Raw genomic sequence first — 16,694 nt, forward strand, 5'->3', positions numbered from 1 at the left:
AAGTCATAAAAACTTGGAAAGTGGGCAGTTCTCGTCGTCTGCGTTCTTACTTTCACTTTCTCGCCAGGCACGAAATAACGAAATTTATTTTTGGGAAAACGGGAAAATCCTCTATTTTAAAGGAGAACAGAACAACGACGTCTTGATATCGAGACACACAGGTGGAAAAAAAACAACGCAAAATCATCTTAAAAATCGATAGTGTAACTGAGTCTCTTCTCAAGAACTCTGTTGTTAGTTACACTTCCTGTGTGCTCGAACTCCGAACACAAACTGTGGACAGGACAACGACTTTACCTCCTTTTGGTTTTTGTAATGAGGAAGGTAATAACTGACAAAGCTGGAAAATATATTTCGATATTTATCTGCTCACATGGCTTGTTTGGTTACGCGTTAATAACAATACCGCCCTTCTCTACTCATGTTTACTCAAAATCAGTGTTTGTAGGTGGCAGCCCTGAAGGATGGCAGAGGAAGGCCGAACGGTGTGCGTTCACGGTTTGCCAACAGACGTGGATCACGAACGGCTCCGGGACAAACTTCTGATTCACTTCCTCCGCCAGAGGAACGGAGGAGGAGAGGTCACGTCCGTCACTATCATCGCGCGGACACCTCTGCGTGCCCTAGTCACATTTGAGGAGAGCACGGGTATTTACATGCAGACTGATGACTGCTGTTAAACATCAGAGTAAATGCTGTCAATAGATGAATACATGGCTATGGTGAAATAGCCTAGGAAAAGTGGGGTAAACTGTGCCACTTTACAACCTAAGTTGTCCTCTAAATATTAACACATATAGTTGTTTTTGCTAAACAAATGTAATTTAAAGTTGAACGTTGGTTCTTCAGTTATTGAACTGAACAGCTGATTTATTTTAAGCAATAGAATAGTCCACATCATACAGGGTTGCTAGTCATAAAAATATTAAAGGGGTCACATACTTTGGTTAAAATTTCTTAATGGTAGTGTAAAACACCCTTTTTACCCTGTAAAAAACATGATACTTTAGTAAAACACCCTTTTTACCCTGTAAAAAACAACTCCGTTCACAACGACCCGTTTGGGTGCATGTCCCTTTAAATGTTAATGAGCTCTGCTCGCCCCACCCCTCTCTTCTGTGAGGTGAGGAGCCATTCACTGAGAGCCTCATTTAGCCACAGAACTTGCTAACTAGTGCATTATTAGCAAAGGTGATTTGCAAAGATTAATTTAAAAACCCTTATAGTCACTTCTGGAGGTGAAGCTGGATCAGGAATGATTCACGCAAACATAAACACATTTAGGTAGATCGGAGGGTGCATTCCCTTAAAAAACAAACGTAATCCTCTGCGTCTTCAGTGGCTCAGATGTTGGGAGTAAATGACGACTGCTATGTTCATTATTACATCCACCAAAAAAAGACCTCAATCGCTTAGGAGCCATTCTTGTCTACAACCGCTCTGGCGTTGAAACAATGGTGAGCTGATGACAGCTCACTCAGGGTGGGTCTGTGATAAAATGGCAGTGTCAGTCAATAATCGTGGGAGCGGCTTGTGCAGAACTACGTCAGTCTGCCAAGAATCTATGAACGGCGAAAAAATAAAAAATAAATTATGACACATGATCCACTTTTTATAATCATTGATCATCATTACACACACTTTCAATACACACACTGTAAAGATGCAAAACAACATCAAAAACCAAAAAAAAGCAAAAATTAAAAACAATTTACATCCATTGACCCCTTTAAGGGTTGTATCTAGCCTACATTACCTTAATTTACATGCAGCATAAATTAAGAAACTATGGCTATTTAAAAGCAAACCAATTTACATGGTTTTATCTACCTTTTTCTTCAACACGGAAGTAAGCGAGTATGTGAGAGATTTCCAGTTCATTGACTGCTGTAGGAAAATAAAGAGAAGAATAACAATGTGCAGTAAACGGTAAAACTGTTTGCACTACAAACCAGTGTGTTCATAATTAAGATAATACATCACAATAATATGGTAGGACACACCAATTTTCAATATCAAGCAGCAAAACAAGCTGTTTTGTACAGCTAAAAATAGCTGGACCCATAGAACTTACAAATGGCCGTGCATGCTCTTACAGGAAGAAAAAGGTGGATACACTGAAAATTTACAACATTTTATGAGACTATATATTTTATTATCTGTATATGTTTGAATTGCTATTTACTTTGGAATTTTACATTTTTAGCATAAAATGTTGACCAAACTTATGCCACTTTCTATATTTCTGGTGCATACACTGAATTTCAGTGCATTTAAATGTTATTACCAAAGTAGCTGGTAGTTGAAAAAAATCCAAAATGCACTGATTGAAAGCCAAACGGCTGGCATATACCTAATGAAGTCTCTGGCTCTTGCTAGCTGACTAGTCTGCCAAGGCAAAATTTTAGTTGTGTAGTCAGTTTGCTGATAAAGTGGCCTGGGGGTGGCCAGGTTGTGACGGGGTATTCTTTATGCCCTGTCAAGCCTGATTAAAAATGAATTAGTTTTCACTGTGCTTGTGTGTGTGCAGCAGCAGAGTCAGATAAGTGAGAATCAGTGTCTTTGGTGAGACAGAGAGAAAACGACAATTGCTACTTTTATTGATCAGACTTTATGAAAAATTTACTTACATCTGTCTGTGCATTCATCTTATTTGTTAGTGTGTAAACTGCTGAGCAAGTCTTTGCCTCTCAAATGAGATTGAACCTCTCTTTCTGGTTTTATTTAGTGGTCCAGAGTGTACTTCGCCATCATCCTCACATTTTACTGCTAGATGGCATGAAATATGAACTCTCCCTGAGTCTACCAAGACAAGTCTCCCAGAGTCTAAATAAGGTTTGCTGACTGTATAAGCATTGCATTTGACAGCTTTAAAAAAAAAAAAAATACAAATTCCATTTCCCAATCATATCTAGCCTAATATTCATTTTGTTTTGACACAGTCACAAAGTTGATGTTTTTGCACTCCTTTAGGTGATCCTCGATATGACTGTGACTATAGATTGCAGTCAGCTTCCACACGGTGCAGAGACTCTGAATGTACTGCGCAGTGAGTTTCCTGGTCTACGTATGCAAAGTGGCTTATTGCAGGACACACGCACCTTGCAAGGCAACTACTCTGATTTTCAAGCCGCCTTTCCTTATATGCAGACGTTATTTAATAATAACCTTTCAAAAGGCGAATATCCTCATTTTACTGGAGACAGAGGTCAAAGTCTTGAGAAGAGGGAAGACCTCGCAAGTGTAAAGAAATGGACCAATTTTGCATCCCGCTCTTCAGGAGATGTCAGCTCTATATCCATGGCAGGTTTAGGACATGTGCACTACGGACGGCAAGACAGCAATGAAGCCCTCACTGAACGCAGTACTCGGACTAAGAAAAGCAAAATGGAAGAGGGGGACGAGTGCAGGACAGATGAAGTTCATTTGGAGGATCTTTCGATCATCATGGAAGCTGATGTGTTTGCGTACCTGCAAAGCATTAAGAAGTACAAGCAAATACTGCAACTTCATGAATTGCAAGCGGTTCCCATTACATCCGAGGGGGTCACCACCCTGTACCTACAGTCAGAGGTCCCAACCGGGTCAGGGGTTAAACAGAACACGTGTCAAGCCCATAAGGAGCTCAGGCAGCTTTATCAACAGCTAGAGGGTTGTCTGAGAAAAGACCAGATTAAAAAGGGTGCTCTTTACATGCCAGACGGACTGAATTACGCATTAAAAAAGGTGCAGTTAGTACTGCCTAATGTTCTGCTTAGCTATGACCAGGACAGCATTTATATAGTTGGAGAAAAAAGTGAGGTGTCTCAGGCCAAACAAATGCTACTGCTTGGTGGGGAGGAAGACGTGATGCGGAACTTGATGGAAATGCCAGGATCCTCTTCCAGTTCTCCATCAGCATCCTTTGAATCCTTGGAGAGAGAGCAACAGGTTAAGAGAAAAAGTGAAGTGCACACTCCAGTGCCCCCTAAACTGATTGGCTCTAGTACTGAACGAAAAGGAGACATTGGGAATACAAAAGAATACAAACTAGTGGCTCGGTTTAAAAGCTCTGGGCTAGGAGAGATGGGTGGAGACATAAAGAGTCGCACAACTAAAATGGACATGCTAATGTTAGACCCAACAACACCACCCATAAGGTCTTCGCTTGGCACTGCAGGTGTACTCAGTAATGAACTGACAAGGGAAGGAACTGAAACATTCAGGATAACAAATCCAAGCTGTACAGGAGAGGATGTCCTGTTTAAAAACCAAGACCCGCTATCTGGGAATACATTTGGTGGAACCACCTTCAACACATCCAAGGCCAAACCAGCTACTGCTGCTGGACTCACTTCAACATTCACCACAGGAGTCAAACTTTCAGTGAACACGAGTGTGAATGCTCTATCAACCAGTAATACCGAAGTGAAGACAGCTGCTCCCTCCTCAACATCACTGGCCACTTCCAAATCCCCCTTAAGGAGATCCAATAGTTTCGCAGGTCGGCCACACCTAAAAGATCAGGTGAAAAATAACCAGATTACAGCTAAGCCAATGATTAGCACACATGTTTATCAAAGAGCAAGATCCAATAGCCTCAGTGGTGGAAAACCCAATGAAGATTCTCAGATTCCTACAGTAGAAGCAGAACTTACTGTGTCTTGCATGATGTGGATATACATGAAGGAGGTCTACTGCAAGCAACTGGATGCCATGAAATCTGGCTTAGAAATGACTGAGAAACAAGCAGGCAAAAGTGAGATGAGTGTGACACTGAAGGGCACAGACTCATCGAAGGTTGGAGAAAGTCATCGGCAGCTTCAGAATCTAGTGGCTATGATAGCCAGCGACTTTTGCTTTCAGGATTTGAGTTTGACGGAGCTTGGCGTGGTTGAAAAAGACAAACTGTTTGAAACCTGCTGCTTGAATGTGCAGTCACGTTTTCGCAAGGTCTTCTTGCACACCACGAGGAACAGCATTTACTTGCTTGGCCCAAAATTGCTCTGTTCTCAAGCCAGTGATATATTTAAGGACATATATCCTGGGCAGAAGTCTCCTTCCTTACCTCAGATGAAGACTTTGCAGGAGGGTGTAGATCAAGGAGCAGCCATGTCTTCTTTGAGCATAAGGTCAACAAAAGCTGATCACTCTAAATCTGATCAAAGTCTGAAGGAGTTTCCTTTTCAGGATACAAGTCAAGTGGCTCAGTCTAACAGCAGTTGCAAGAGTGAAGGACAATCAACCAAACCGAAATCGGCTACATTGGAAAGGTTGGAAAACCCTAGATCTACTAAGGATGAATTAAGCAAGACAAACTCACAAAGCCAATTTACTTATGCCAAAGAAGACACAACAAGACAAAAAAATGATGGGCCAACTTCTTTACCACTTGAAGCATACAAAAAACAAGATACCTCAATGACTTTGAAACAGACCAATCTGCTGTCATCTATTGTTTCAGAACAATGCTTGTGTGGAGCAAATAATGCAAATGTGAAACGGACCATCTGTGGTGTCATCCTTTGCTCTGACTGCCTACAACTGCATAAATACTGCCGAGTGTGTGGAAAAGAGGAGATGAACTCTGAGAAGAAGGTTCTGGGGGATCCGTTTCAAAGTTGTAGCTCAAAAGATACACAACAGGAACATCAGACTCAAGAGCAGCATTCACGACAAGAGGACAGCAAAGAACATAAGGGCATCCAAGGCACTATGACATGTGTGGAGATGACTTTGAGTCTTCCAGGCTATAACAAATACACAACGGCCAAGATCACATACTGCATATCTGATGGCATACAAGGGGTATTAGCTTTGTGTATTATATCTTAGTTTAAGTAAAGCATTCTAGACATATAACTGTGCAAAATATATTGTAATATCAGTTATGTAATATAGTATTACCTTTTAATTTCTGTGCCTTACACATCTCTTCTAGGACAAGGATCCCTGTCCTGGGTCACCATTCGAGGGTGGTCAATTTGTGGCTTATCTGCCACTCAACCCAAAGGGACGGAGTTTATTGCCTTGCCTGGAAAAGGCATTTAATCAAGGCCTAACATTTACTATTAGCTCAGGCAAGAAGGCTGGTGGTGATGCAAAAGTAACCTGGGGCAGGATCCCCCACAAGACCAGGGTGGATGGAGGAAAGAGTGGGTGAGTCCAGATGCTAAGCTGAACAAACACTAAGCTTGCAAAGATAATTATACCATGGCTGGTGGCATAGACATGTTGATGTGTGATTTCTATGATTTTAGAGAGTACTAATTATCTTTTAACTTATGTTTTCCTAATATAACTTTAGTAAGGATGTGTTAGTGCTTGTTAGCTTAACCACAGGGGTGATTGCCCCAACTACAGTGCCTACAAAAAGGATCTCTTTTGTAGTAGAGAGTAGCCATTTTTATTATTAGGTAATAATCTGTTACATGACTGTGACAGGATATCCATGGCATGGTTAAAACATTTGCTTTCACTCAGACATTGCCAGTTGAGGTGTCATGCTTTTTAAAAATTCCAGTTAAATTTTTTAATTGAAATTAAGTTTGCAAAAGGGACTCAGAATTGTAATTTAAATTTGATAAGGAATTCAATTCAAACAGATTAATAGAATGTAAAATACATTAAAGCGCTCCTATTATGGGTAATGAAAGGTTCATATTTTGGTTTTGGGAGTCCCCAACAACAGGTTGACATGCATGCAGGGTCAAAAAACAATTTCATTGTCTTAAAATATGCATTTATATTTCCTTTTTTGCTCAATGACTCCCAAACGGTTAGTTTAACGATTCATTTTTCCAAACTCCTCCTTTGCGTGACGCTAAACTGCGGTGATTGGTCTGATGACCCAGTCAGTTGTGATTGGTCTACTGCGTGCAGCGCAGGTCAATAACAGAACACCCATCTCCATTACTTAGCCCACAGCTTGGTGGTAAACACCCAAACAGCCATGTTATATGTGTTATCCCAATGCAGAAACGTATTGATAAAGCACTGCAGTTTGTACGCTAATGTATTGCTCTATTCTTTATCAGAACTACAAGTAATAACAACGACAAACATTCACTATTCATCCATACATTTCTAGACAATTGCGAGTAAACAGATATTGCTGTTAGACAGAGACCTACAAGCTGTGCAGAGCGAACACAATACACACAACTCAATATGTATTTTGCATGCTACAGTAGGCTCCAGAGTACATGACGGCAAGTGTTTAAAATAATTACTCTACTTTCACCGGCACCCCACCGGCACAAGAATCAAAGCCACGTTCCTGATGCTGTCTCGGAGGAGAAAATCTGCACCCAGCGCCGAAGACGAGTCACTGAAAAAGTCTGCTCGCTTCGCTGTGTGTTCACCATGCCCCTGCCTGTTGCAGGCGGCGAGAGCAATTGTCATGTTTGTGTTTGACTGTTTCACTATGCAGTGCAATAAAGTCGTAAAACATTCAAAACTCACCTTAATATCAGAGCAATTCTCCCCCACTCACTCCCCTCTCACTCACTCTCACACACGTGTGGTATTAAACTCCCCGCCCCCCAACGGCGAGTTATCCCTCACGGTGTGCAGCCCGCTTCGCCTGCTGTCACAGTTCACAGAAGCTTGGCAGGCACTGCCAGGGGTATCAGAGTGGGTTATGAAATCAATAAAGAACAGCTACATGCTTCAGTTCTTCCGCAGACCGCCCCGTTTCAACGGTGTGTTTATGACCACTGTACGGGAGCGAAAAGCCTCAGTTCCGCTAGAGGAAATATACAACCTCCTCCCAAAACACGCTGTAGAGACAGTGCCCCTAGCAGACCACGAGAGCGGCTTCAACAGTCGCTATTTTCTGGTACCAAAGAAAGACGGCGGACTTTGCCCAATCTTGGACCTGAGACCGCGCGCTTTCAAATCGCTTGTTCTAAATGATTACGCTTAGACAAATCCTCTCACGCATCAGACCGAGAGATTGGTTTATCTCTGTGGATTTAAAGGATGCTTATTTTCAGATTCAGGTAGCCCCACGGGCGTTTCCTGAGATTTGCATTCGAGGGGATAGCGTACCAATTCACGGCCCTACCCTGAGCGCACTGCTCAGCGACAAGCTCAGCATCTTAAAAGCTTTTAGGGCTAACTGAATATGCAAAAGAGCATGCTGGTACCGAGCCAGGATGTCTCCCTTTTAGGAGTGGAGCTAAATTCAATCAATATGCGAGCGTGTCTGTCGGAGGAACGCTCACAAAAACTGATCAGCTCTCTCGCAGTATTAAAGTTAGGTCACTCTCCCCTGCCGAAATGCTTTCAGAGGATGCTTGACCAGATGGCTGCCACCTCGACAGTGTGCAAACTAGGGCTCCTACATATGCGAGCGCTTCAGCTCTGGCTAAAGTGCCGGGTGCCACAGAGTGCATGGCGCACGGGCACCTTGTGTATCAAAGTGACGCGTGATTGCTGGGTTGTGCTGACCCCTTGGCGCGATATGACTCTGTATCGCCAGTGTGTTCTTATTGGCCAAATGATCGGGAGAAAGACTGTTACAACAGATGCATGGAGCATGGGCTGGGAAGCTGTATGCAACGGCAGACCAGCCTTCGGGATGTGGTCAGAAACAGAGAAGTTGTGGCACATAAACTGTCTGGAGCTCCGTGCTGTACACCTAGTGCTCGAGTGCTTTCTTCCGGACATTCTCCACCATCACGTTCTCATCAGAACTGACAGCATGACAGTGGTAGTGTCTATAAATCACCAAGGGTGGCGTGAGCTCGTGGCCGCTGCTGCGGCTGGCAAGAGACCTTCTTCTGTGGGCAGATCGACACCTCTCCATCCGGGGAGTACATGTCCCCAGACACCTGAATCATGGCTTGGATTTACTGTCGAGGAGCGGGGTAGTCCACGGAAAGTGGAGATTACACCCTTTTAAAGTCAATATGATTTGGAGTGTATTCGGCAGGGCAGAGGTGGATCACTGGGACTGGATGCACTAGCTCACAGCTGGCCGAAAGTAAGCAAGTATGCTTTTCCTCCAGGGAAACTTCTGCCTCTCGTGCTTTGCAAAATCAGATAGGAAAACAAATCTGTTCTGTTAGTGGCAGCGAAATGGCCGTGGTACCCAGAACTGGTGGAGATGCTGGTAGCCCCACGTCGTCTATCCCACTGAAGCGAGACCTCCTCTCTCAAGCACAGTTAACCATATAGCATCCAAATCCGGAGTCATGGAGCCTTCTTCATGTCTGGCTGCTCGACGGAGCTTGCTTGTAAAGGATGCACTTCCTCAGCGTGTGTTGAACACTATGTCTGAGGCTAGGTCTCCTTCCACTAGACGTCTTTAAGCACATTAATGGAGAGTTTTCACAAATTGGTGCGGGTCACAAGGCGAAGGCCCATTCAACTACCCAATACCAATAATTCTTGCCTTTCTTCAAAAAAAAAAGGCCTGTGCGAGCCCATACAATCAGCGAGCTTGCATGTGCTCTCTTTCAAGACAGCACTCCTGCTCGCGCTGTCCTCTGTTAAGCGAGCTGGGGACCTGCAGGCACTGTCAATTGACAACGCGTGTATTGAGTTCGGGACAGGTGATTGCAGACTCAACTTAAAGCCTAGGAAAAGTCTAAAGTGCTTTTGACTTCATTTAAAGCGCAGGTCATAACACTATCTGCCTTTCCGCCCAGAAACACTGGCCAGGCCGGAGCCACTCAATGCACTCTTGCTGTGCCCTGTAAGTGCAGTGTGCATTTATACCGAGCGCTCTATACAGTTCAGGCTCTTGAAGCAGCTAGTTGTATGTATGCTTTGGAGGACGCACAAAACGCCTGCCTGTGTCCAAACAAAGGCTGTCACACTGGATCATCGACACAATTGCTTTGGCTTTTGGCTCTAAGGGCGTGAGATGTCCTATAGGGGTTCAGGCCCACTTAACCCTCGGACTCGCGTCCCCGTGGGCCTGGGCAAATGGCATATCTATTCAGTACATTTGCATGGCGGCAGGCTTGTCATCACCCAGCACTTTAGCGAGGTTTTATAACCTAGATGTGTCGTCGCTTGCATCACATGTGCTGTCTATCTATCGCACGCACCTTCTCAGCCTCAGTTATGATCTGAGCTGCTTGCCTCAGTGGTTTCTACTAATATTATTGCCGCTCTCATTACGGTTCCGTATGTGAAACTTGACATACTTAGTCGAGCCAGGCTCCATCGCTGTGACACGGCGGAATTTTATACGTTCCTATAGCAATGTTGAGTGACCGAATCTAAAGGGAATGCTCTTGGTTACTAACGTAACCTCAGTTCCCTGAGATGCGGGAACGAGACATTGCTCTTATTGCCGTGTTACCAAGCTCAGGATCTTAGAATGCCAACCGCTTCAGTCAAGATTCTGAATGGATGATGTACAATCGCTGCTTTATATAGAGTGCGGAGCCCCTCATATTTTGCATGCTTGAACACCATTTGTCAGTTTGACTGGCATGATTCAATAAGGCTTCAATAGTATTTGGAGAAAAGAGTAATTCTCATAGCAATGTCTCGTTCCCTCATCTCAGGGAACCGAGGTTATGTTAGTTTTCCCGGGTCTGCACGCACAACAAGTGGGCGGGTATAAATATGTAAATGTAAATATAAATATAAATATTCATTCACTTAGAGCTGTGTTACACACTGCATGAAAGGTAATTTTCAAAAATCAATAATAGGGGCACTTTAACATATTTAATGTATGGGCTTGATAAAAAAAAAAAAACCTTACAATTGTACTTTTAATATATTACACTGTTCAATACTTGGTGTCTGCTAAACTGGAACAACTAATTATGTACTTAATGCACTTTAATTGTGGTCCAACTAAATATATACTTAAGTATATTTGATTGTGTATACTTCAGGTACACTTTAAATATCTTGCATTTAAAGACTGTTATTATACAGATATTATATAGTCCTTATTAATAGTGATATTAAAACATGTCAGCCATTAATATTAAGACATTTGCATTGTGCAATAAAGAAATACTCCAAAAAAGTTTCATTATAATTTTGTATCAGTAAATCTTGAGAGATATGCCACTAAATATGTTAATGGATTTGTTGTATAGTTAGTATGATATAAATGTATTTTAAATAAATGATGGCATAGGCTTTTTACTAAAGAAAACCTTGTAAGAAAGTTTTTAAAAATGTTTAAAAAACTGCAGGCCTGAAGGATAAATCAACATTTAGTATATTTATTATATTTAATAAGTGTGGACTGGGAGAAAGAATGCTTAATTTCTCAGAATGCATTAATTTGACATTTAAAATATCCAATTTCAACTTTTTGTGTGAATTTGAAATATTTGTTTGTGTGCAACAGTGGATATCCAGACTCGACATACCTTACTCACTTGTGTGAGGCACTGGTGGCTCATGGGATTGAAGGAGTACCTGCAATTAGTCAAGATCAAGCCAAATCCTGACCTTGAGAATAACACAAATCATAAAAACCACAAATAATTAGTAAAGTGTGCATACTTCTTTTTATATATTTCCTTCCTAGAAATGTAAATCAAGTAACAATCAATGTAAATAATCTAAATATAATACTGATTGTAAAAGACTACTTAATCCTTTTATTTGAATGTTTATGCAGTATTTCTGTTAACAGTTATTGTTGTTGTTTATGTACTTTTGTACTCATTTTAAAGTGCCATTTTCATTCTATAATCATGTTTTTAATCTGTATTAATGTATAGCATCAGTAATGCTCAACATAATGCTCTGTATATTCTGAATCAGTTGAGTATGCTTTTAATTGAACAATGATCTTGTTTGAGAGATTGTTTTTGTTAGTCACTCTATAATTAAATTCAACAGTCCAGCAAATCTCTGATCTTTCATGAATATTGAATCTGTGTATTATTTTGTTGTAAAACCGTAAGGAAGGTGCATCATATGTAACAGATTTTGTATAAGCAGTATTGGGCTCGCTAGAATTTATTTTCTATTTTTTTGCAAAACATGCGACCACAATGCTAGGGCATTATTGGTAATGCAAAAGTGTTCATTCGATTTTAGGGTTATTATGGCATTGTAAGTTTTCAAAGGTGCACTGAATACTCAATGGTTATCTACTCTAAACTCTTGTCTAATATTACCTTCTTAATTTTTGAAAACCCTGCTTAATGATATGGCTCATATGTCTGTAGGCTGAATAAAATTCATTCCAGTAAAATGAGTTTTTACTGTGCATTATACCGTATACACATGAATCTTATCAATATTTTCCTTGTTCCTTCTTTCCACTGTACAAAAACAAGTACAGCAACATTCCTGTGCTTTTTCCTAATGTGTCAAAAGCAATCAAAGCTAAAGGGTCGTATTCGGCTTTTCTCTTTCTTTCTTTTTGAATCTGTCCTAATACAACAGAGGCTGGAGATTCGCTCAGTCATTAGTAGCTCAGTTCTGAGACTGTCTGGACCTTCTCCAGGATGAACACTACTGTACGGCCTGCATCAGGCAGAGCTGGGATCAACACAAAGCGACAGGGTACAGCTGCCCTGAGTGCAGAAAGACCAGCTCTCAACCAAAACACTGACCGCTACAGCCATCAGAAAATTTAACCCTCAAACAAACCATTATGTTGAATGTAGTGACTGCAACAGGACAAAATCCAACTGGGCATTTGAAGTCAGTGTTGAGCTCACATCATGACAAAATTGTGGAGCTTATGGAATTTAACTGAAATATTTGCATGAATCAGCTTAAAGTATTAATATCTGTGGCCAAGTAGATAGATAGATAGATAGATAGATAGATAGATAGATAGATAGATAGATAGATAGATAATGTATTGATGGATAGACAGCCAGCCAGACGAACAGATAGATAGACAGACAGATTTAATGTTATATATTAAAAATGAAACATGTTAGTAACTTTCCAAATAAGTTAATGTTCAGCAGTTGTTTAAAAGAAACTGTTGATATTGTGTCATAACATATTGAACGTGATCAGTTTGTGCCCTCTGGGATGTTATTTTCCCTGCATCTCTACTCAACACCCAGCCAGCACAGATCCGATCCCCACAGTCCTCTGCTTTCAGAGCAGAAAACCTGCCTTTGGCAGTATTCCTGGTCTCTCCACTGCATTGTCTTCATCAAAATGGCTGAGCTGAGAGGTCTGCTGCTCCAAGAGCAACTCAGCGGTCCTGCAACAATTCCCTGCGGACAGAGTTTCTGCGTGGACTGCACCAGCAGCTGCTGGCAGTACAAAACAACTGCTTTCTCCAAGCCCTGTAGTTGTGTGTGGTTAATATCGTGGATAAACTTGTAATTTGTAACATGCTGTTTGACATTGTTACCACGAAGATTGTGAATATGGCTACAACATTTTTTTAACAAATTATTCTTGATTTTATGTAAATACATAATAATAACTTTATCAAAACTTAATCAAAACTGAATTATGTTTGCAGCTTGCAGAGGTAGCTGTTGAGCTCTGTGTAATTTTATTTCTTGTACTATAGGGGCCAGTTTCAGCAACAGCTTTTTTCTAAATGATCTCATAAAGTGACCAAACCTAAGGATAAACAAAAAATAAATACAAAAAAAAAGAACAAACAAATCAATGTATCTCTCTATCAACCATCTGATCTAAATAAACACCCATAAAAAAAATTCTTTTTCCAAAAACAAAAAAAAAAAAAAAAAACTTTTATTCAGCACACATTTGTTACAAAAGATTTCTTTTTCAAACAAATGCTGTTCTTTTGAACTTTCTATTAATCAAAAGTCATAAAAAGGATGTTTCCATAAAAAAATACTAAGAAACACAACTGTTATGAACATTGATAATAACGAATGTTTATTGAGCCTCAAATCAGCATATTACAGTAGAATGATTTCTGAAGGATCATGTGAAGACTGGGGTAATGATGCTGAAAATTCAGCTTTGCATCACAGAAATAACATTTTAAAATATATAAAAAAAATATTTAAAAAATTATATTCTGTTTTAACTATTCTTGACCAAATGAATGCAGCTGTAGTAAGCATAAGATATTTTTGAAGGAAAGCTCACCACAGCTGTCTGTCTGTCTATATATCTTGCAAGCACAAGAACAAGGATGAAAACTGTTAAAGAAGCTCAAAAATAAGTTAGATTTTTTCCCAAAATTTTTTATTTTAAAAAGATACACTTAGGTTCTTAGACACTTAGGTTCTTTAGTAGTTTTGATGACTTTTCTACTCTAAAATGTGGGCGGGGTATGTCATAAGTTTTGGCTGTTAGCGTATTTTCTCAGGGAAAAGCAATGAAAAAATACTTTGTTGACGGCTGAACCTGTCAAACAGGTTACTGTACTCTAAACACATACTTGTTCCCTTTTTCTTTCTCTTGCACTCACTTGCTCGGTATGGAACTTGATTATGTAGCTTACGGTGTAGAGAGAGAACACTGAATTTATTACAGCTAATTATTAGTTAAGATTTCACTGTGTGAAATGGCAGAGGAGTGTTTAGAAGACCTCGATCCGTTCAACTGTCCCATCTGTCTGGACGCACTCCAGGATCCAGTGACGATTCCCTGTGGACACAACTACTGCATGAGCTGTGTTAAAGACTACTGGGATAAAAATGGCAGCAAAGACACGGGTTACAGCTGCCCTCAGTGCAGGAAGACCTTCTCGCCTCGACCTGTCCTCAACAAAAACACCATGTTTGCAGAAGTGGTGGAGCGGTTTAAAAACACAGGCCTTCAGGATCCTCCACCTACACGTTATGATGGACCTGGACGCATGGAGAGAAAAATCTGCACAGCAAAAAACGCCAAAAACGTCAAGATGTGTCCAGAAAGTGAGGATTTGTGCTGCAGGGCCCACCTGAGATATCATAACAATGACTATCCCAGAGAAAAGCACACAGTTATTGTTGTTAACGGGGAACCTAAAGGAAATATTTGTTTGCCACACAACAGGCTATTGGAGTTTTCTTGTCGGACAGACCACCGGTTCATCTGCCCACTGTGTCTTAATGAAGCCCACCAAGGACATGAAGCGTTTTCATTGGCAACTCAGAAGACGAAAACACTAGAGTGCAGTACAACTCTAGAGAAACGAGAGCACAGGAGTAAAGAAAAAACAACTGGACATGGTAGGGGACAATGTAAAAGGAGAACTCATGGCTCTAGGCATAGACATGGACTCAGGAGTGGACAGACCCGGGGCTCACATGCTAAAAAAGGGCATCAAACACACCAGCATAAAAGTAGTAAACACAGAGGTAATTCGCACGGGCACAGTCATGGTGCTGGACACCGAAAGAGACGACTGGGAATCATGGTCATGACAGGACCTGGCACTAGAAGAACCTCTGCGGATAATGTTAAAGCAGTTTGAACCTTGATTTTGAGCACAGTGTTACAAGTGCCATGTTGTTTTCTAGAGGAATGTTGCTTTTGCTAGGTTCAGGTCATTTATTTTGTGAGTCAGCAATCCATTTCTGGATGCATTTTATGTTTATTCTATTGGATTACCCATGATTGCTTGATGCCATTTGTTTTTCTCAATTCAGTGTTGGGTGTAACAATTATGTTCAACTGCAAGAAACACCTTGACATATCTAAAATAACTGCCTGTTTTGAAGAGTTACGATGTTTCCTTAATGTTGTATTAGAGTGGTTTTTTTGCACATGTATAAGTGATGTTTGCAGCTGCTTAATTACTAAAATGACGATTTTGTGACAACTTCAAATTAAATTTCATGACTTTTCAGTTGTTCATTACTAGATAAAAAAAATAAAAATAAATAAATAATTAAAATCTTAGGTTCTTGCTGTTCAAAATCAATTTCTTGCTGTTAGAGAGAAGAGAGAGAGAAAAAAAAAGTATTGAGTAAGGAAATTCCCATTATTGTTTCCTGGCCTGAGATAAAAAAAATTTTTTTATTTTTTTTTAAATAACTGAATTTTTTACTGTTTGTATTAATTCAGTTGGGATTTTCCTATTTTTTCGCTACTCTATAAATAAATAAAATGATTGTTCAGTATCTTTGTCTTGTTAAGATGTTCTACTGGAAACATCCCTAAAACATTCAAATGAGAAGGAAAATAATGTATTAATTCTTGTTGTAGCAAAACTGACTGTGGTTTGTATAAAAACAAGTAAAAACACTTGACAACAGGTATGAAAAAGCTACTTGTTTTCCATGTAAATTAAGTTCCACTTACCACATCAGTAAATAGGAAAATATATATTTTTTGGTTTCACCTGTACCTCGATTCTTCTTAGATTTATCTTAAATTAAAGTAAATGTAACTTGTTTTAAGAATTTTTAGATAACTATAGTGAAAGGCTAGGCAAATATACCAAGTAATAAATCATTTGCAGTGTACATATCAGTGTACTTTCCCCTCAATGTAATATGGTCACACTGGAAAACTTAAGCATAAATATTAAACTACCTAGTGAGAACATGATGTGTTGTAAATGACAGAACATTGTGAGTTGTAAAAAACACTTGGAAAGGAGATCAGATCAGATTACGCTACTCTCTCTACATTACCTCAGTTCAGACTGAAATAAATCCCTTTCCATTAAATCTCTGTATGGCTGAAGGATGTTTAATAACGACTCCGTAAACAACTCTTTTAGTTATGCTCTTTAATTAGTCCTGGAAAACATGTAAGGCAAAATGGTCACATCACACACAGAAGCGTTATGAACTCTACGGTCCTCATGACCACACGCAGTCCAACCAACC

General features: G+C 40.3%; 2 protein-coding genes across 3 annotated transcripts; both read left to right on the forward strand.

The window, feature by feature from the left end:
• Positions 1-30: 30 nt before the first annotated feature.
• Positions 31-12,169, forward strand: LOC109052226. 2 transcript variants are annotated; one of them, XM_019069691.2, is made up of 6 exons: positions 31-324; positions 440-648; positions 2,729-2,835; positions 2,974-5,787; positions 5,921-6,138; positions 11,312-12,169. In XM_019069691.2, exons 2-6 carry the CDS (start codon positions 465-467, stop codon positions 11,412-11,414), a joined length of 3,426 nt encoding a protein of 1,141 aa, XP_018925236.2. In that variant the 5' UTR covers positions 31-324; positions 440-464; the 3' UTR covers positions 11,415-12,169. The 2 variants fall into 2 exon arrangements, with proteins under 2 accessions (XP_018925236.2, XP_018925237.2); XM_019069692.2 differs by having other exon boundaries at positions 449-648.
• A 2,141-nt stretch (positions 12,170-14,310) lies between these two features.
• si:busm1-163l24.4 (uncharacterized protein LOC368754 homolog) lies at positions 14,311-15,750 on the forward strand. The gene has a single exon (XM_042720974.1). It carries the CDS (start codon positions 14,438-14,440, stop codon positions 15,329-15,331), a length of 894 nt encoding a protein of 297 aa, XP_042576908.1. The 5' UTR covers positions 14,311-14,437; the 3' UTR covers positions 15,332-15,750.
• Positions 15,751-16,694: the final 944 nt, after the last annotated feature.

This window comes from Cyprinus carpio, chromosome B3 (genome assembly GCF_018340385.1).
Source record: "Cyprinus carpio isolate SPL01 chromosome B3, ASM1834038v1, whole genome shotgun sequence".
NCBI lineage: Eukaryota > Metazoa > Chordata > Actinopteri > Cypriniformes > Cyprinidae > Cyprinus > Cyprinus carpio.